Consider the following 21,759-nt stretch of genomic DNA (forward strand, 5'->3'; position numbering starts at 1 on the left):
GGTTGTATGACTGGGCAGACTATTGAACTACATGTTTTCCTCTCATCTGGCACGGCAGTAATTTCTTAAAATATTCATAGCCTAATGCTAATATTTCTGCAGTGGTTGAGAAATTTTCCTTTTAATTTCACAGGATAATGGATCTGCCTGAAACCCCTCACCATCCCAACTGAGGAAACAAAGAATCAAAAACAAAACATAATTCTAGAGATAACACCACAATAATTAATTGTCACATTGAATTAATGGTGTAAAATCAAAAGAAGAGGTTAGCTGAGCCTGCAGCACAGTGGATGCTAACTTTTCAAAACGAAGTCTCTTTCCCAGTGACACACACTGAGTCATTAATCAATGCAGGATATGGCTCCTGGAGATAAGGGTTTAATGGAGTTTTGTTCATCCATCTGGCTCATTATTTGTATTCAATTACGAAGACGGCCGTTTCTTATGTAACCATGCTGCAGAATATGGGGTTCCCTAGGAATTATGGGATGACAAACCTTCTAATAGGTTTGCTTATCTTTGAGCAAAAAGATGGTTATTCTGAGTACTAGGCAGCATTCTGTTCCCAAACATACCCATATCTTTATCCATTGCTTATTTCCCCAGAACTGATTTATGATATTTTTCAGGGAGAATATAGATTCCGCTAAGAGCACTTGTTCCAGCTCCTGATGCTGATTGTCACTCAGCAAATGAAAGGTTTCATCACAGCTGTGCAGAACATTCTTTACAAAGATAATTGCTAGGATTTCTGGGAAGTATACATTTTGTTTAAATTATAATAACACACTTCGTACAGCCTGTTGGGGAATAAATGATAACTTGAAGTATGTTAGGCAGAATGTTTCACTGGAGGAAAGTCATTTGCCTGTGGGCAAAATGCTAAAGGCTCTGGCACAACAACAGTAGAGTTTATACATGTCTTCAGCTTGGTGTCCTTCCTGAAGAATACTGCCGCCATTACTGTGAGCCAGCTGGAAGATCATTCCTGTCACAGTATATTGTGACAGGCGTGAGCTACTTTGAACCTTCTTCTCCCATGATCTGTCATCCCTCTCTCCCACACTTCCAGTGCAACCAAGTTTTTGTTTTTGTTTTTATTCATCATACTTGTCATCTCTCATCCTCAGCTATGGTTATTGAGCTTTGCTTTGTTTGAACCAAGTCTAAAATGGGAGTTATAAATAAGATGATTATTTTCATCCAATCACAGCAGTGGTGAAATGTAAAATTTGTTATTACCAGTTCTGTGGGTGTGGCTTGGTGGGGGATAATGTGACTGGGTGGGCGTGACCAACTTTATATATATACTTTTAAAACCATTTTTTCTACAACCTCTTCGGCTGAAGAGGTTGTAAAAAAATGATTTTAAAAGCCTCTGACGATCAGGCAACTCAGCTGGGATCGTCAGAGGTTTTTAAAAGCATTTTTTCTACAACCTCTTCAGCCAAAGAGGTTGTAGAAAAAATGCTTTCAAAAGCCTCTGACGATCCCAGCTGAGCCGCGCGATCATCAGAGGCTTTTTTTTTTTACTTTTAAAAGCATTTTTTCTGCCGAAGAGTTGTAGAAACTCTTATTTTTAAAAAATTTTTAAAAAAGCCTCTGAAGATTGTGCAGCTCAGCTGGGCATGGTGGGGGGGGGGCAGGGATTTTTGCTACTGGTTCTCCAAACCACCCACTGCCATCGCTACTGGATCAGGCAATCCAGTCCGAACCGGGAGCATTTCACCCCTGAATCACAGATAAATATAACCACAGGTTAGAGTTTGGATGTAAAGTTCTTCTCAATAATCCCAGGAACGGAAAACATGTAAATTTGAAACTCAATAGGGTTTGTTCTCCTCAGATCAAAACTACTCAGCTAAGTTCACTGAGGATGCCTGACTTTTGCTCCACAGATATAAGATCAGTTTCCCAAAAGTGGGAGATTTCTTTTTAATATCCATATTTCAAACTTTCCAAACAATAAACTATTGAAATCAGAAAATGGAGAATAGTTAAAGAATAAGTGTTTTTATTAATCTCTTCAAAATATTGCAATGAACCCACAAATGTATTTTGTGCAATCCATTTAAAATGATACTGTATGTGAGAATGGATCTGTATTTTTAAATGTAAATTTTATAACATAAACCATTACCCCTAATGACTTTTCATACTGTAGCCTGCTTTTTAAGAAGTAGATCCCATATGCTTGCTCTGTAGGTTGATCACTATGCATTTTTACTCATTTTATGAATTTGATTTATGCAGATTTTGATAGACTATGTTTCTATAAAGATTGTATAAATCTAAAAAAGTTTTACAGGAAATAATCTGGGGATTTTTCTGTATATCTTCTGGGCTGCTTGTTTTTTAGGTGAAGAAATAAATTTTAACTTGTGGGTTTATAATAAAAATGAAAAAAAATATTGCAATGAACCCATTTAAGATTTCTTTCTGGAGCTAAATCTCCATGACGAACAGTAAGTACTCTAATATTAACTTGGATTATCCCAAATCGGTGTAAATAAATTTACACTCTCATTCTATTTATGGTCTCATCTAAATGGATTTCCTCCCTTATGTATCTGTCAACTCATCATGCACACTTTCAGAAAAGATTGCTATCAATTCCACTACAGGTAGGCAATCTATTTTGAAACCTTTCTGATGACATTCTGCCCTTTGAAGGAAACGACCATGTATATCTGTTTCTTCTTCATTTTCTCAATCATTTGTGCATACGGATAGACACAACTACATGATAGTAAACACCATACACAGTAATAACTGATTACCAAGATTTGTTTAAGTGGTATTTGTATGCTGCATTTATGTTTGTATAAGTATCTACTGATTACTGAATTTATGCCCTGCTTTTTTGTTTATTCCAGTATTCATAATGGCTTACATTAACAGAAAATACAAAGGATAGAAGAACATTTAATAACACGCCTTTCATTCTGCCACACATAGCTATTCCCAGGACTTGAAACTCTATATGTAAAGAATTCATTTCATTCTTCATTTAAAATGAATCAGTTCACTTACATGACCAAAGAATAACAATGCTGAACTCTAAAGGTGTGTGTGTGTGTGTGTGTGTGTGTGTGTACCCTGTTTCCCCCAAAATAAGACATCCTTAATAATAAGCCCAATTGGGCTTTTGAGCGCATGGCAATAAGACCAAGCGCTTATTTCAGGGTTCAAAAAAATATATAAGGGTTGTATATATAAGGGATGCAGTATGCTCCCTCCCACATGCTGGGGTAGACCAGGTGTCTCAATAGAAAAACACTTAATCTCTCCCCTGGCTCAAGCTGATAAAGGGAGGAGAACTTGTGGCTCAGAGGTTAATACAACTGCTTAACATGCAGGCAGCCCAAGTTCGAATCCAAGTAAGGGTATGGCTACCTGATGAGAGCTAAATAGCTTGAAATAGATCTCTACTAGTGTCCCTTTATTTCTTTATCAGCGAAATATAAATTTGATATATATAAAGGGGGAGGGGGAGGGGGAGAGAGAGAAGGCAAATCTTGCTGTTAGAAAAGAAAGAAATATTGCAGATTGTCCGTCATGCTGTTTAGAATCTCCTGTTCAGGCATAATACCTGAAGACAGCTATTGTCTTGTAAAATCACAAGTTTGGAAACTTTAAATGAAAATCGTACTCTTGATAGCTAGAAAAATAACTTTTTAAAATAAAAATGACTGCTTTCAATTGTTCTGCAAATACATTTCTACAGCACGGGCTTTTTAAAAACGTTATTTCCCCAGTTGGCTTTATTGTTGCAAAATAAACGATTGCTATTTATATACAACATTCATTTGTATGACCCCTCTTCATATGCAGAGGCTGATGAGTTTCTGATTTAAAAAAAGGAATAAATGCGAGCCACATTTGATGTGATGAAAATCTCCCAGGCTCTGCTAAAACAAAGTTAGTGTAGAAGGTTCCAAAAAGTTACCAATGAAATTTATGGCGAAATCCTTTTCTATATCTCTCAAAATAATGACCCGTTTTAAAAGGTGACATTGGTACAAATAGACAAAAATACTCCCCAGCATTTATCTCCTGAAAAACTTTGTTTGAAGGCAACTTTTACAATGACTGGCTTCTGTGAAGCATGAAGGAAAAACCAGCCCTTCTGGCAATTAGTCACACAAAAAAATTGCAGAATGAAATGTACCATATACAGGGGTAATTCACAGACAAAAAAAACCCACTTTAAAAAAAAACTTACAAACTTCTCGGAGTTTTTCCTTGTCATAATGCAGTCCCTCGTAATCTTGCAAGCTAATCCTATTCACTCTGATTCGCAGGCGATCCGGGATGGCGTGGGGGCTACAAGGAAATACAGCAGTTCCATCAGTAATTAATTCCAGCTCTAGTCCAATACAGGTTCTGAAAAGGAAAGAATCTGATTTTCCCAGAATAAATGAAGAAGAACGGGAACAAGAGGAAAAAAAACAAGCCTTAGCCAAATCAAATCCCACTGGCACCTCTCTGCCAATCTCAAGATACAGGCTGGTTGTGAAACAATGACTGCCTTTTGATTTGAGAAATGGTGTAAGTTTTCAGAATGAACTCAAAAGTTAAGCTCTGTTGCTTCCATTGTAAATTGATCTATGCTGCCCATATGTTAAGATATTCACAGAGGGCCTTTTGTGGGTAGCCCCCAGGCCCAAGCATGTTAGGGGAGGAAGGGCATCCTTTACCTGTGCCTGGAGAACCAGGAGGATCCAGTCCAGGCTGCCACCTAGTATCATGAGGGATAAAAAGATTCTGCTTGAGGATATTTTCAGAAAATCAATTCACTCTCATTATGAATTATGAACTGACTATCCAATTCTTGTGGAATTATCTGTTGAATTTGTGCAGCATTTCTATTCACTCAAAGTCCCTATTCGGTACTACTGCAAGAGCACTTGTTTCAGGTGTTCTGCCCCATTTAAGACCTTCCATAAAACCAGCAGACCAGAAAAAAGTAAAATCTAAAACAGTAGATAGCCCAGGTCAATCTTTAAAACAAAGTAGGGGTGCTTCTGCAGTTAGACTACTAGATTTTGAAAAAAAGATTTAGTTTTGCCCTGAGCGACAACGTTCTTTTGAGATCTACCATTGCCATACAAAGGTCAAAGTACCACAGTATTTAGGGATGAGAATAATGATGATGATCATAATTGTCCTTTAAAACTGAGTTTCTTGCACTTGTAAAATGTTGGCATTAGAGTGAAATACTGCTTGGATAATGCTTTTACTAAGATTAACCAAAAAGAAACAAAACCCTATTTTGGCTTTCCAGGACCCTGAGGAAAAATGGTTTGAGGTTTGATTGAAAAGGGGCAAAGGAAAAGAAGAGAACAAGAAATCCGATCCCAGGAAGTATAAGGGGGAGAGGTTAATGTCATAAAAATGGTAGATATGACCAGGTGATCAAAAGTTCTGCTTGTTTTTGATGCTTACAAAGAGCAGCAGGAAGTCAAACATTTGGGCATGTCAAAATTTCGACATCATTGATCAACCCCACAGATATTCCTGTACTCATCATATTCAACATTATGATTCCCCAATTTTGAGATGGGGTGAGGGACAGAGAGAATGTAGGCCTATAAATGCTTTAATAGCAATAAACTGATTTCAGACGGATGTGAGAAATAGCTATGTCCTATCATCCAGAATTTCTTTCTTTTTTAAGAACCAAACTGAATCCAAACAAAGAAGGAATGATAAACACTATGTATCTTACATTCTATATACCGTGTTTCCCTGAAAATAAGGCCCTGACTTATATTTTTTTGAACCCTGAAATAAGCGCTTGGCCTTATTGCCATGCGCTCAAAAGCCCGATTGGGCTTATTATCAGGGGATGTCTTATTTTGGGGAAAACAGGGTATCAATAATTAGGAACCCAAAGCTTCTGCTTTCAAGAATGCAGAATGCATTTTCTAAAGCAATCTAATATCTGCCTACTCAGAAATGTATTTTACATTCAATGGATTCTTATTGCCATGTAAGGAAGAATGTGCTAAATCAATTTCACATAAATTTACCAAGCCTTAAATCTGACTAAACACAATGAAGATTACTTCCAAGCAGCCATAAATTAATTTTCTGTCTTTGTCAGTTTTTCAATTCATTTGGTTCTCTCTCTGCATCAGTTTCATACCATTGCTTTCAGATTACATGACAATTTGTCATTTGACTCCATTTGTGTATATTTGCCTAGTCTTTGCATTTCATTATTTGCTTAGTGCAAAGATCATTTTTGGCAGCAAATAATATATCTGTAGCAAATGCTATATCTACTTTCAACTAAATTTACCGAGTGGTAGTTATAGCTCAATAAAGAGACAATCTCTTGGATTTAGAATCTAAGAAAAGTACAATGCATGAGCAAAGGTGATGGGGTAGGAAGGAAAATAAGAAAGATCAAGTAGCTATTGCTGATATTAAAACTGTCTTAATCTTTCCCTGTGCCTCAGAATAATGGACAATTCCTAATGAAGCTGGAACCTCAGAAGGCTGATAGCAACCATGCTTTCTTTCTCTCCCTCTGTCATGGTGAAGTAGCTACAGAAGGACCATCAGGGGATAATGGGACCATGATGAAGATGTGAATTAATTTTACACCTTTGCTTAAAAGTCATCCTTTTGCGACCAAGATGACATATATCCACAAACTTTTTCTATGAAAGTCTGCTGAGAAGCCAATTAGCAGATAATTGGGAGATGCCTGCTAATAACAGGTTTCTGTCACCCTTGGACAGATTTAAACACAAACAGACACAAAGAAGAACTTGAGAATCAAGTCCTTATTAAAGCAAGCACCTTTAGGCAGTTTGAAAATGACAGGTAGGAATGAAATCAGCTAGAAAATGTGTATGTGTGTTTAAAAAAATAGCTCATCACAAGCATTTTCTTTGGAAGAACACTCTTCAGTATATCCAAAATAATTACAGTTCTTCAAGCCTCCAAACAGATAATAAATTCACCATCACTAAAGAGCAGCAGCTGTGCACCCCAGGTGCCCTCAAATGTCAAAATTCTTTCCACACAATGCAAATTGTCATAAATTGTCTGAGAAACGATGGCACCCAAAACTTCCATGCTGCTTCAAGGGACAGCTGTCCATTTTAACTGGTACCCCAGACACCTCAGCTAGCCAAACATATTTACCTGCTGTTTGGGGAAAGGAATTCAAGACATGGTGTATGGGAGAAAGCAGAACCTGAACAATGGTAGCCTTTCTGCAAGTTAATTTTGCCACTTACTCAACACAGACAAGATTTACTTAAAATTCAGAAACCAGCGGACTGAAAAATTAAGATGAGTATGGTGGATAGTACTGTTGTCCCTAATGTTTGGAATAAAAAAATTGTTCCTGAAACAGTAACACCATAGACAGCCAAGAAAACAAGCCAATGGATCATTGAACAAATCAAACCAGAGTTCTCACTTGAGGCACAAATAATCAGGTTCAAATTATCCTACCTTAGACACATTATACAAAGATCCAGCTCTCCAGAAAAGGCTTTAATGCTGGCAAAGATTGAAGGAAAGAGATGGACAGGCAGTCGGAAGATATATAGACTAATTTACTGTGGCACTGGGAGAGTCATTGAAGACTTGAAGAACCAGGTTAGGGATAGATCGTCATGGAGAAAATCTATCTATGTAGTCACTAAGAGCTGACAACAATTTGATATTATGTAATTTAATACTTCTAATCAATCAAAAGTAACAGTGCACGAAGAGAAAAAATACCTTTAAATGTATTTCATTTAGAATAGTTTAAACTGGTTGCTTTTGGAATTTGTTCTGTGTTTTGGGTTTTCTTCTTATAACTTCATATAACATAAGATAAACTCTGTATAAATACTGCCCTACTTTTTTTAAACAGAAGAAAAACATCCAAGGGAAACATCACATATCAGGGAAATGTGACATACAATACCATACTTAACATGGAGCAGATTGAAATAAAAGAATTATATGTGAAGAGTTAAGTAAAAGAGAAAAATGTTTCAACGTTTTACAATGAGAAGTTAAACATTTTCTGGCCAAAAAAGCAAGAGGTGCAAAACAAAATTAAAAATAGTAATATCTCCCATGACAATGATGTCCATGGCAAGTGAGTGACAACTCATAAATCCATGATATCATCATGCAAATGATTCATGATATCATCATGCAAATGATTCATACTGTGCCATGATGCCACTAAATGCATGATGTACCATAATTGAGGCTTCTAACTAGGGCCTTAGTTCTTCATAATTGATATCCCTTATCCCTTTCAAAGAAGAATCATACTGCAACTACTGTAATATGCTGGAATAAAATCAACAGAAACAAATTATCTTTTTAAGTTTGAGCACCTATCAAGCCAGTCTAACCAGTAATGCTCTTCCCAAGAAAAACTAGAATAATTTTACAAATAATCTAAATTTAGCTTTGTTATTGGACTTTTAAGGGGAAAAAATGAATGAAATCATTGTGAAATATGAATAATTCTTGCCATATTCAGACTTGTAGATTGTGTTCTCCATCTTTATCTCTTCTAAATGTATTAGAATTCAACACTCACCATCCTCAGCCAGAATGGCTGTTGGAAGATTTCCAGAATGTGAAAACTAGTCTCTTGAATCATGTTATTGGGATTTGGTAATGAAAAAAAATTGGTCAGCTCCATTTCATCCAAAAATTTCAACACCCTACTCTATTTACTCTTAGAAAGCCATTGGCTTTGCTTTACTTTACTTTACTTTACTTTACTTTACTTTACTTTACTTTACTTTACTTTACTTTACTTTACTTTACTTTACTTTACTTTACTTTACTTAAGGAATGTGGTGGCTCATGAGGTTAGACTGCAGGGCTGACAATCATTTGAGACCTATTGCTGTCACGGGATGGGATGAGCTCTTGTCACATGGTCCAGTTACCACCAACCCAGCAGTTCGAAAGTGGGTGACCACAAGTAGACAAATGGTAACCACTTTGGTGGGTGATTTCATATGGATGCAAAAGGACCCTCCACATTTATCACATTCAAATATTTTAATAAATGCTACCTTAGATCCCTTGGGAGTTGGGTGGCATAGAAATTTGATAAATTAAATTAAATTAAATAGTACTACAAATTATAATGATGACACCCCCCCCTTTCTTGGATAGAACATTGGTCCTTAAGTGTTAATATTGAACACTTTTGAGAATCCTGATTTTAAAAAAAGCAAAAATATGTATTCTTTCAAGACAATAGCACCCATTTTGACTATCTGCAACCCCTTTCATTAGAATATCTCCATTTATAAAAATATTATTTTGCTTTGAAACTTTTGCTATTTTTTTAAAAAAATATTTCATTGTTTTTAAAATATTGTTACATTGCAGACTTTTGGTGCCATCTTGCAATCTAAAGCACCTTGAAAAGGATTTAAGGTTAGCTACATCTCAAAGAGCATAAATGACTATCTATCCATCCATCCATCCATCCATCCATCCATCTATCTATCTATCTATCTATCTATCTATCTATCTATCTATCTATCTAAAATGAAAAGAGAGTTAACCTATGTGAACATCCAAATTGGGCAAACAGTCAAATAAATTGTCTCCATGCAGCGGAAGGCATCCACTGGAAAAGCTAGAGCTGCCAGGCAAAAAAATGTTTCCTGGCTTTCACAAAGCTAACTTTTAATAGGCAATTATGTGCTACTCCCTAGAAAGGAAGCATGTTGCCCAGAGCATTCAAGACAAAAACCCTCCATGAAAAAAAAAATTAGTCTAACATTTACTGTCGGAATGTTTGTTCCTCATAGAAGGAAGTTTAAGGCAGATGACTACTTCAAGTGCTCTTCAAGTCAGTGAGCCAGCAGAAAAATATGCCAACATAAGATTGCTGCCCCAATCGTTAAGCCCTACTTTGCCACAGGCTGCTGCTGCCCTAAAGAAAATGATTAATGGGTACCTCCACCTTCATTTACCATCCCACCAAGCATCAGCTGCTCTCAGCTTTGTAAGGTACTGTCAATGAAGACAAGAAGCGCAACCAGAAGTTGTAGTTCTAACTTTATTGTAAGGTTACAATAAAGTCTGATGATTCATCTCTCCTCCTTCATCTTCACAATCCAAGAAACTAGGGAGGTCCCTTCTAAGATGTTTGCCATGTCCCCATTCCTTCTGTGGGTTGACTGGCCACTGTTTAGTCTGCAGCAATTCCAGCTAACTCCCAATGTTCTTTCCACATACCATTTCAACCACTGATGGGAAAACAACTATCAGTTGTTGTTGTTAGTTGTGAAGTTGTGTCCGACCCATTGCGACCCCATGGACGTTTCTCCAGGCCTTCCTGTCCTCTACCACCCTCTGGAGTCCATTTAAGCTCACACCTACTGCTGCAGTGACTCCATCCAGCCACCTCATTCTCTGTCATACCCTTCTTCTTTTGCCCTCAATCTTTCCCAGCATTAGGCTCTTCTCCAGTGAGTCCTTCCTTCTCATTAGGTAGCCAAAGGATTTGAGATTCATCTTCAGGATCTGGCCTTCTAAAGAGCAGTCAGGGTTGATCTCCTCTAGGACTGACCGGTTTGATCGTAACACTCCTTAATGTGGGACAAGGATGAAATTGAATATGTACATGTGGATACTTGGAACAGTATGTTTACCCACCTGCCAAGTTGTCAATGATGAGTTGCTTTGTGCCTCTGACTGCTAGTTGGACTATTTCTGAAAGCACATCAAGCTCTTATCCAAAGATAGCCCTGATGACATGGAGAGGCATGGAGTAAAGCAGGGGGAAGCAATCCGTAGCAAGCAACCCCATTTTCAACTAAAGCTGAAGTGACAGTGTAGTGAAGCTACTTCTGTCTCTGTGACCAACAGCATCCAGAAGTAACCCATGGGTGGAAATGGAGCTGGATCTCTCTTGCAGCTCAAGTCAAATTATTGAGCTGGAAAATTAGAAGGGAAAGCTACATTCACTAGTGCAATCTCACCTCCCCTGCTCATTCAGGAAATATGATAGGCCATTCAACCTCTAAAACTCTAACCCAGGTATGTCAAACTCAAGGCCTGGGGGTCCATACTGTGGGGTGCTTAGATCTAGCCCATGGGGCCGCCTTGGAAATAGTGAAGGACTGGCCCACGGTGCCTCTGCCAGCGAAAACGAAGCTCAGGAGGGCCGCATGCAGCCCTCGTGAGCTCCGTTTTCACTGGCAGAGGGTTGCATGAGGCCATCCCAGCCAAAAATGGAGCTTGGGAGTCCATTTTCACTGGCAGAGCACTCAGGCCACCACCTGTGCCCCCCAACACAAGTTACATCATGCTAACCACTCCCACCCTGCCCCCCCCGAGGTCAAACACTATCCTGATGAGGCCTCAGTGAAATTGAGTTTGACACCCCTGCTCTAACCAAATAGACTTCATAACTTCAAAGGGAAAGCACTTCTGCTGTCATTCCATCAGAAAGTTTCACCTAATATATAGTCAAGATATAGTTCTTTTTCATCAACAGAATCGTTGATTCAAGTAGTACAAGAAGCGATCAGCTATATACCGTAAGATTACATCCTGAGCATAACATTACCTATTGGAATACATGATTTAGATAAGAAGTAGAGGGAAAGCTCATTAAAACCGTAACACTTTAGATTTCCCCAACCTAAATACTGTGCAGATTTGTCAGGTCTGAATCTTTCTGAGCTATCCTTGAAGCAGAAACATCCAGTCATAGGCGACACCTAGTCCTTATATGCAGCTCCCAGTAACGTCTTCACAAAATGCAAACTTTTTAAAGTGTTGTACAAAATTGCAGCTAACTGTATTCTTAACTCTGTTGTTATTTACTCTATTTTATAAACCACTTCGAATGCTTTTTAAAGAGGAGAGTAGGCCAATCATATTTAAAGAAACAAAGGGAAGCACTTCTAGTGCTGGCAGCTTAATTATTCAGATGCTGTTCTGTTTTGACTATGCATTTCTGCCCAAGTGACAAGTAAAAAGAAAAGGAAGGAATCTAATCTAGTGGAATTCAGAGCAGGGATCTGATACCCAAACAATGCCCCTGCCACAAGTTCAGGCTGATGCAACCGAAAGGGAATATTTAATTTTAAGCATCCACATTTTCTGACAATTATTTTTAAATCCTGTGAACCATAACATGCCTGTATATAGAAAAACAGTGGAAGAATCTATTCGCAAACAGCTGTCAGGCGAGAGCCTACATTTAATATGATTCAATAGGAAATCGGCCTCTTTAAAAAATAGAACCCAACATTAAACTTCGGGTAATTCAGAACTCTCCTGGGGCATTTTGGCTATGACAGATTAATGAACTATTTATCTCCTCAATAAACATGCAAAACTAATTAAATGTCCTTGCTTTTTAGAATAATAGGGAGAAGGAAAACGCCAGCTGACAAAAGAAAAATAATTAACCTCGCTAGTGTGATTTCATTGTCAGAACTTAGAAGTGATATGATGCATTAAATATGATGCTTCAATTGAAAACACTTTACTCATTCAAAATAAGATGTCAGCCCAGAAGAAAACAAGAGTCCTGGTGGGGAGCTAGTGCCCACTTGCATTGTGCATCCATCCACAGATATCCATGCAGATATGTTTAAGGACAAAATGGACACAATAGGATAACAAGAAATTAAAACTTGTCCAGCTTGTGACTCTTCTGTGCAACCTCTATTGTATAACATTCAGAGCAGCAGGAAATGTTCATAACGTAGTTCCATAATTCTACTATGTTTCTGACATAGTATTGGGTTGACCTTGAAAAGCTAAGCAAGACCAGACCTAGTTAATATTTGGATGGGAGATCACTAAGAAAACTCAGGGCTGTAAGCTAGACTGGAAAACCCAAACTGTCTAGGAAGAAAACAATGTCAAATCACTTCTATATTGTGCCAAGAAAATTACATGCATATATGTCCATAAATTATGAATACTAGAGTTTGAGCAAAGATTAGCTTTTACCTAAATTAGGAAAATATCTTGGTCTTTACTGATCCCTAATGGATCAACCAATAAATGATAACAATTTAGACTAGTGCATCAAAACCAACAAAGATTCTTTCGGGAACCATAAGATCCCTTGTTCTTTTTGATGTATTCTAGTTACATAGTTTTATGTTTAAACATTCCTTTTCAAGTTCTTTTGTTCCTGAACATTATAGTCTTGCTGAAGAACGTCCTTCTCCAACTAAGACAGTTTCTTATCTATTAAATCAGACATAGAAGTTATCTGCATTTCTATTTGACTTACCATCCAATTCAATGAAATTAAAAGTTTTGGAATTTTTTGCATGGGAGAAAATACTGGTGAAGTTCATATTCTTAGATTTATAATTGCTGTGGCAAATATTCAAAATGTTCAATAGTTTGAGTGGGGTGTTTTTGTACTTATAGTTTATAGAATCACCCATCTTCCAATTTAAATTCCTTCTTCAGAGATCAGAAGTCTCCCTGCCTTCAATACATCCATTAAATCCTAAAATCAAACATCATGTGATTTTATTTACTGCCAAATTATAACATAGGGGTGTCTAGAAGATTGCCCTTTTCCATGGATATTCCTACCAGAATGTTCAGATACTTTTAAAAATTATTTTATTAATTATTGATATAGTCTGTTCCCAGTTGACACCTCGGGAAATATGCTGCTCATATTCCCTAAACTGCTTTCTTCATTTATCTATCTTTCTTGTAGTACTTTATTCTTCTTTTTGAAAACAAGAGCCTTATAAGTTTCCTTAGAAAACAAACAATGATATCATTTTTTTTCTAATCAGCTTCCTCTCTCTCTCAAAAAAAAAGAAAAGGCAAAAGTTTGCTGGTATTAACGAAATATTCAATGGGACAAGGACCTAGAAGGGATGACAAGTCAATTCTTGTAAATCTTTAGTTTCTAGTAATTTTCTTTTGCTAGATTTCAGTTCACAGGGTTGTTGTTGTGGGGAAAATAGGAGAAGGGAGGTGTGTTGGATGTGTTCGCCATCTTGAGTTATTTGCAAAAATAATACAGGTGGAATATAATTAAATAAAAATAAAATCCCCAAAACTAATAATGATGACTGAGGCATCCTGAGTATGTCTGGTTGTTGAAGAGTGAATCAAGAGACATGGAGAAAGTGAAGAAAATGGGATATCCTAGAGAAACATCAGGGGGGATTAGCTGGAACATGGAAAATAACATTTCATCATTACAGTATTTTGTTCCACTTTTCACTTTAATAAGTGTCTTTATTAAAGAATTAAAATCTGAAACAAAATACCCTGTTTCCCCAAAAATAAGACATTCCCTGATAATAAGTCCAATCAGGCTTTTGAGCACATGCGCTAAAATTAGACCCCCTCCCCCCCAAAAATAAGCCCTCCCCAAAAATAAGCCCTCCCTGAAAATATTTAATCACATGTGCCTGCCATTTCCTCTGGTTAGGGTTAGGGAGATAGAGCTGAAAATCAGGTAAGATGGTAAGAGGAGCCTGTCTTGCTCCATGCATCCCAAAATAATAAGACCTCTCCAAAAACAAGGCCAAGCTCTTATTTCGGGGTTCAAAAAATATAAGACAGGGTCTTATTTTCGGGGAAACACGGTAAATACAAATGTACTGTATCTAATGGTTTGTCTTTCATTATTTTCTTTTTTTTTTAATTTTAAAACAAAACTTTATTCATTCTTAAAAACATTTAAAACATACAAGTTTCTCTTAGTCAAGAAACAAATTTACATATACAGTACACAACTTCACCTACTAACTAATTTTTCTTTCATTATTTTCTATTCCCTAAGCCCCCCCCCCCCTTATTGCAACAAACATTGCTGAAATAGTTTACAATGTATTAGTAGGATTGGATGAACATTTCATTTTTTGAGGGAAATATAAGAATTTTGTATTTTCCAGATATTAATAATTGGGTTTCTGATGGGTAATTTTGGAGTTATGGCTGTTATTGTTTCAACAGTGCTAAAAAGCCATAAGAATGGATGAATGGATGATGGATGGATAAATAGTAAATCAATAGCCAGAAGAGAAATAAATAGTTACCATCAGCAATTTAGTGGCAATTTTGCTGTTGGCATTTGTGAAAGAAATGGATAAAAATTTCCAACTCGTCCAACATTTTATAGTTATATAAATTATTTTTTTCCTAAGTGAGGAAAAAGCCTGTAATTGTGAGCTGATTTATAGCAGAGAAATGATGGTGGATGCAGCATATACATTTTTCTAAGCATCCAGTTAGCAAACAACAATTAATAATGTAAAGAATCCTCAAACAACTTTCACTGTCTAAAATTCAAGACTACTTCTAAATGATACTTTTGGAACTTTGGCCTTTATATAATTATCTACCAGCATTCATATTCCTCAAATTCAAGTCTGCTCGTTTGTCTCAATGAGATTTTCAGAACAATCTTGACAACATCTGAGTATTTTATTTTTTATTGATTGATTCAATTTAAACGCCGCCCATCAAGTGACTCTGAGCAGCAGAATATCATAGTGAGTAGCACCCTAAATCTAAAGTTCATAATTTTTTTGGAGTTTGTGCTTTAATTTATTAGGCACGCTAACAATCAGTTGTTGTGAAGCAATTTGGTTAATTGATCTCAGATTTGGGATATAGAATAATTTAAACCATTTTCTAAAACCTACCACGGTCTTTATATGTTGATCCAATATCTAAAATGAATTGGGATTTTAGAAATGTTTACTTCTTTAAATTCATTCTAGAATTTGATTTCTTATTAAGCAATATGCATCTGCCATACATGCTCTGTGCAGGCATTCTTAAAAGTATTTAACTAAGCATGCAAACAGGGCTCAGCTAAATAAATAGCTTTGCCTACATCTGACATATCACATGATGCTTCTTTCCAATATCCACATGTATTCAGAGCATGAACTCTGCACCAGTTGAAGTTATGCAGTAATAAGGTTCTGGCTTAAATCAAGATCTCTCTCTCACTCCCTCCCTCCTTTCCTCCATCCATCCCTCTCTCTCTCTCTCTTCTCTCTCTCCTCCCTCCCTCCATCCCTCTCTCTCTTCTCTCTCTCCTTCCTCCCTCCCTCTCTCTCACTCCCTCCTTCCCTCCATTCAACCCCCTATCTCTCTCTCGCTCTTCCTCTATCTCTAACTCTTTATCTCTATCTCTCACTACCTATCAATCAATCAATCTATCAATCTATCAATCTATCAATCTGTCTGTCTGTCTACCTGCCTACATACCTACAGTAGTTGGGTTATACCTGCTTGCATTGTCCATAAAGAAGCCAGAAGGACATTATTTGGGATGATGTACATAATGTGGGATGAAACTCAGTTGGTACAATCGTGGTCTCAGTCCATAACATCTGTTTATACTTTCAGGAAAGAATACGCAAAGTATTCATGGATTTCACCACCAACTCTGTGCTTCAAGAGCTGTAATTTTTAGTCTGCATTTGATTGATTGACATATCGATGTAACAGAATCAGCAGACGCAGTGCTTTGTAAAATATGTCATAATTCTTTCCTCTGAGCAATTTCTGCTCTGAATAGCTTATGATATGGAAAGAACATGCCCTGAAAACATCTTTTTTCTGCACTATCCCTGCAACTTTGTCTTCTTCTTTTCTTTTTCATTCCCATTCATCGGTTGAGGGCATTTTACATCAACCATAGCCTGGTGTTTTCCCTCTTATTCTAACACTATCCAAGGGCAGCCCCAAGGAGTTTAAAATCTGCTATGCTTTGTCACACTTTATGTTGTAAGAAAGTCAGATGACTGCAGCTACTTGAAACAGAAAGATGAGGAGGGATTGGAAATGAGGACAGCAAATTTCACACCAGGCTACTTTTCTTCCATCCCAAGAATAGACAAAATGCATTTCAATTCAGCAATGAGGAAATAATGTTAATTCCAATGGGAATGGGAATTTTGTTTATTAAAGGCAATGTGGGAAACAGGCATTTCAAGGAAATGAAATGCATGTGTTCTGAACCCTGTGAAGGAAAAGAGGAATGTGTAATACACCAACAAACCTTCTCCTTGAAAAGAAAACTGCTCAACTGTTGCTTTTTGACAACAGTTCTCTCTCAGGAACTTGAGAAAGAGTAATGTTTAGTTATGCTTCAGTCTGTATGAATTGTCTCTAGAAGCAGTGGCTAGTTATTCATCAAGGGCCTTCCTTCTCAGGTAACAGAAGAAGTAAAAAAAGGCAGGCTGTAACTACTTTCAATTGAATTACCCAATCTGCAAGCTTGTATTATATCAGGTTACTTAAAAGGAGGTAAAGGTAAAGGTTCCCCTCGCACATACTGTATGTGCTAGTCATTCCTGACTCTAGGGGGCGGTGCTCATCTCCGTTTCAAAGCCGAAGAGCCAGTGCTGTCCAAAGATGTCTCCATGGTCATGTGGCTGGTTAATGCCAAAGGCGCACAGAAAGCTGTTACCTTCCCACCAAAGGTGGTCCCTATTTTTCTACTTACATTTTTTACGTGCTTTCGAACTGCTAGGTTGGCAGAAGCTGGGACATGTAACGGGAGCTCACCCCGTTATGCGGTACTAGGGATTCGAACCACTGAACTGCCAACCTTTCGATCGACAAACTCAGCGTCTTAGCCTATGAACTTTCCTGCGATTACTCAGGAAAGTAATCAGAGTTCTCAACAAACAACACTAGCACAAGTAACTTTTGTTCAGTATCAGTTTCAGGAACTGGTGGGCACATTGCATTACTGGAAATGCTAGCTTTGGTGAAAGCATTTCCAGATGACCTACAGGATTCATGCTACAGAACCCATGCAGAGAAGGAGAAGGTGGAGCCTGAAAGAAAGGGGTTGTGATATTTAAAAATAGGGAAGGGAAAGACAAGTACTCACATGGTAAAAGAATCAGGGGGAGCCGAAACTCTCCTCAGGTCAACGGGCGACACTTTTTGGATGCTATAGGCAGCAGGAAATGAGTAGCCACAGCAGGAACAGCACAACAGATGGACAAACAAGAAAAAAGCCCAGACAGACAGACAGAGAGAGAGAAAGAGAGAGAGAAAGACAGACAACATTTAACCAAAACAAAAGGAAAGCATTACATACAAGCTCAATGGAGATGCATATTAAGTTCTAGGGCAGCAAACCCAAAGCCAGTGATAGATACCAGCAAGCACAATGAAAGGAAATGGTGCTGGTACCACAGAATGAGGCAGCGGCAGCACAAGGAGATTCTTGTAGCATGATGTAATCTTGGAAATGGCAAGAGGTGAAGGGCTCTGATAGAGAAAGGCAGACGCTATCAGAGCAATTGAGCCAAGTACCTCACCCAAAGTATGACTCAGTATTTCAAATATATTGGTATTCGGACATGCTGGTCTTTTTCAATCGCCGCTACAACAATAATCCTTCAAAATGTAATGCAGAGTCCCCGCTTATTGACTTTAGAGGACAAGAGAGAGGAAATATAGGTACAAAATGATGGGGAAACTGCTGTGCATATTTTGAACCCAGGCAGTTTTGAAAAGGCATTGCATTTACAGTTCATTTTATTAACAGCAGGGGTGGCTTGCTGGGGGTTCACAGGGAAAACCTTTATCTAAGATTCTGTATAGTTTGGAGAACCCCCAAATCCCAATCCTGGCTGGCCCTTCCCCTCCCAGGAATCCCCAAGTGGCCCGTTTTGGATCCAGGTAAGTGCAGGGTGTGCGTGGAGGCTCAGGGAGGGTGAAAAATGGGCCTACCGGAAGTTCGGGAAAGCCAGAAACAGGCCCATTTCCTGTCTCCAGAGGGCCTCCAAAGCCTGGGGAGGCCGTTTTCGCCCTCCCAGAGGCTCGAGGAAAGCCTCTGGAGCCCGGGGAGGGCAAACCCCCGCCCCCCCGTGGTGCAGGAGGCCGACTAGGCCACACCCATCATGGCCACGCCCACCCAGCAACTGGGAAGAGAACCCCTTGCTAAAATTTTTGAAGCCCACCCCTGACTAACAGTAAATAACTGCTACCATCTCAGTATAAATGGATTCTCCACTTCCTCATTCGTCTCTCAAGCATTCCTTTCACTTCATTTTATTGTTATCAGTCCAATGGCCTTGTCATTACAACTCACAGTTTTGGATTTTGCAGCAGGGGAGAACCAAGTTTTGAGGGGGAAAAACCCCAAGATGTGTTTTCCTGAACAAAGGTCAGACAAGGCCCCAGTGGAATCAGGTGGAAGATGTCATTTGTTTAAAGAAAGCAGGTGATACAATTTCAAACAAAGCTACAAATATGCAGCTCTCTCATCACCAGCTTGCAGGGGTATGCAACATCAGCACTCTTCATATAATATATCGAGGCTCCTCTTCCTCTGATATGTCACATAAATAGAGTGACAAAGCAGCCTTTAAAACAAACTGCAAGAGTCTTGGGAAACCCTCCCAACACTACACAAAAGAAAAGAACTCAGCTCTTTTATATTATTTTTAAGTCCATTTCATTTCTTTTAAAAGCAAGTCTATGGAATTGCATTGTCCTTAAAATATGTATTAAACTTTCTCAGACCAATTTGAAGGTTCCAAAAATGTATGTATTTTTAAGACAGGATTTATGATTGCTTTACCCCAGTGGTGGGTTGCTCCCAGTTTGGGCCGGTTCGGGAGAACCGGTAGTGGTGATGATGTGACGTCACCGAACTGGTTCTCTTTGACTGGGAGCTGGGCCCTCCTACCTGCCCCCACGTTATACTTACCTTTATTTGTTGTTTTTTAGTCCAGCTGATAGGTGCGGAAGAGTGGATTGCCACACCTCAACTGGGCAGAAACCTAATGTGCTTGCATGGAGCACAAGTTCGGCATGCATGTAAGTGAAGCCACCATGCACGCAGCGATCACGCGCAAAGCGCGTGCGTGAAGAGAACCGATGATAACACCGGTTGGAACCTACCACTGCTTTACCCATATCTGAAAAGATAAAATCCAGTATGGAATACACATAGTCCTCAATTAATGCTTTTCATGGAGTCCAGAATTACAGTTGTAAGTCATTGTGGTCATTAAATAGAACGCCAAGTAACTGCGCTTGATTTTACGGCCTTTTTTGAACTGGTTGTAAAGCATTGTTTTTACCAGAAGTAATTTCCAGAAACCAGCAAAAAAACAAAAAATCACGGTCAGATGACTGTAGGATGCTATAAAAGCCATAAAGGTGAATTTGTTGCCAAGGGCCCAAAATGTGATTACTTGACCACAAGAGGAATGTGCAACTGTTACTAGACCTTCAAAATCAGGTCATAAATATCTTTTGGGGAGTCCGTCATAATTTTGAACGGTTGCTAAGGAACCAGTTGTTAAGCAAGGACAACATGCATTTACATGTTTGTGTTCCTTTTGAACAGACCCAACAAAATATTTGTTGTAGGCTCTGAAATTGGAGTAGAAAAATTTTGTTCTCTCCCTCTCTTTCTCTCTCTCTCTCTCTTTCTCTCCCACATATACATATGAAGATCAGCCAAAATTGTGCACTATCCTTACTTGCAACACCAGTACAGGTAGTCCTCGACTTACAATTCATTTAGTTACTGTTCAAAGTTAAACAGCACTGAAAAAAGTGACTTATGATTGTTTTTCACAGTTACAACTTTTGCAACATCTCCAGGATCATGTGATCAAAATTCAGACATTTGGCAACTGATTCATACTTATGACCGTTGCTGCATCCCAGGGTCATGTGATCCCTTTCTGCAACCTTCTGACAAGCAAAGACAATGGGGAAGCCAGATTCACTTAATAACCAAGTTACTAACTTATTAACTGCAGTGCTTCACTTAACAACCATGGCAAGCAATGTTGTAAAATGGGGCAAAGCTCACTTCAACAAAAGATCACTTAACAATATAAATTTTGGGGTCAATTGTGGTCATAAATCATAAGCCCACAGGGTGCTTAAATTTGGTCCGTGGGGCCGGGCTGGAAACAGCAAAGAACCAGTCTGCGGTTTGCTGTGCCTCTGCCAATAAAAATGGAGCTCCGGGGAGGCTGCACATGACTCCCTGCCTCCCTGTTTTCAGCTGCTATGGCCTCCGGCAGCCCTCTGCCAGTGAAAAGAAGGAAGAAGAAAGGAGAATGAAGAGGGAAGAGGAAAGGAAAAAGAAGAAAAGGAAGGAAGGAAGGAAGGAAGGAAGGAAGGAAGGAAGGAAGGAAGGAAGGAAGGAAGGAAGATTATAATGAGAGGGAGAGAGGATCTGAGGGAAATTCTGCCTTAGCACTTGGCCACCACAGATGCCCCCCTGACATGAGTGACATCGAGCTAGCCACACCCACCATGGCCACGCCTAACCCGGCCCTCCGAGGTCAAACACAATCCTGATGCGGCCCTCAATGAAATCGAGTTTGACACCCCGGCCCTTGACTATTTCACTACTTGTACAATAAGTCACACTGAAGAGGATCTGGTTTCAATCCATTAGTAATACAAATATAAAATTACATTTGAATGAACAATATCTCATTGTTCATTCAAATTATAAAAGTCTTCTCATCCCCTTTCTTGTTCAATTAAAAATGATCAGACTTACAAACACAAGAGCAGTTTACGCCGGATATATAGAGCTTTGGAGAACTGCAAAGTACATTTCATGCGTGACCTTTTTATTTTATTTTTATTCTGCTTGATGTTTAGTCAAAATGACTTGTGGGCATCAAACTTAATTCCCTCCCCCCCTTTAATTTAGCCCAAGGTCAGTAAATTATAACCTAGAGTAGGAACAAGATAAAGTTGAAAGACAACTGAAAAAAATCCATAACTAAA

General features: G+C 38.5%; 1 protein-coding gene across 2 annotated transcripts in view; it reads right to left on the reverse strand.

Moving 5' to 3' along the window:
* The window catches only part of DGKI (diacylglycerol kinase iota), a 309,513-nt gene that overhangs the window by 75,191 nt on the left and 212,563 nt on the right, over window positions 1–21,759 (reverse strand). For both annotated transcript variants that reach the window (XM_087873744.1, XM_034403576.2), the window contains exons 21-22: window positions 17,870–17,932; window positions 4,229–4,329 (exon numbers count right to left, since the gene is read on the reverse strand). In XM_087873744.1, coding sequence (XP_087729870.1) covers window positions 4,229–4,329; window positions 17,870–17,932 — 164 coding nt within the window. The remainder of the gene's footprint in view (window positions 1–4,228; window positions 4,330–17,869; window positions 17,933–21,759) is intronic.

The sequence above is a fragment of the Pantherophis guttatus genome, chromosome 7 (genome assembly GCF_059756535.1).
Source record: "Pantherophis guttatus breed Tessera chromosome 7, ASM5975653v1, whole genome shotgun sequence".
In the NCBI taxonomy this organism is placed as follows: Eukaryota; Metazoa; Chordata; class Lepidosauria; order Squamata; family Colubridae; genus Pantherophis; species Pantherophis guttatus.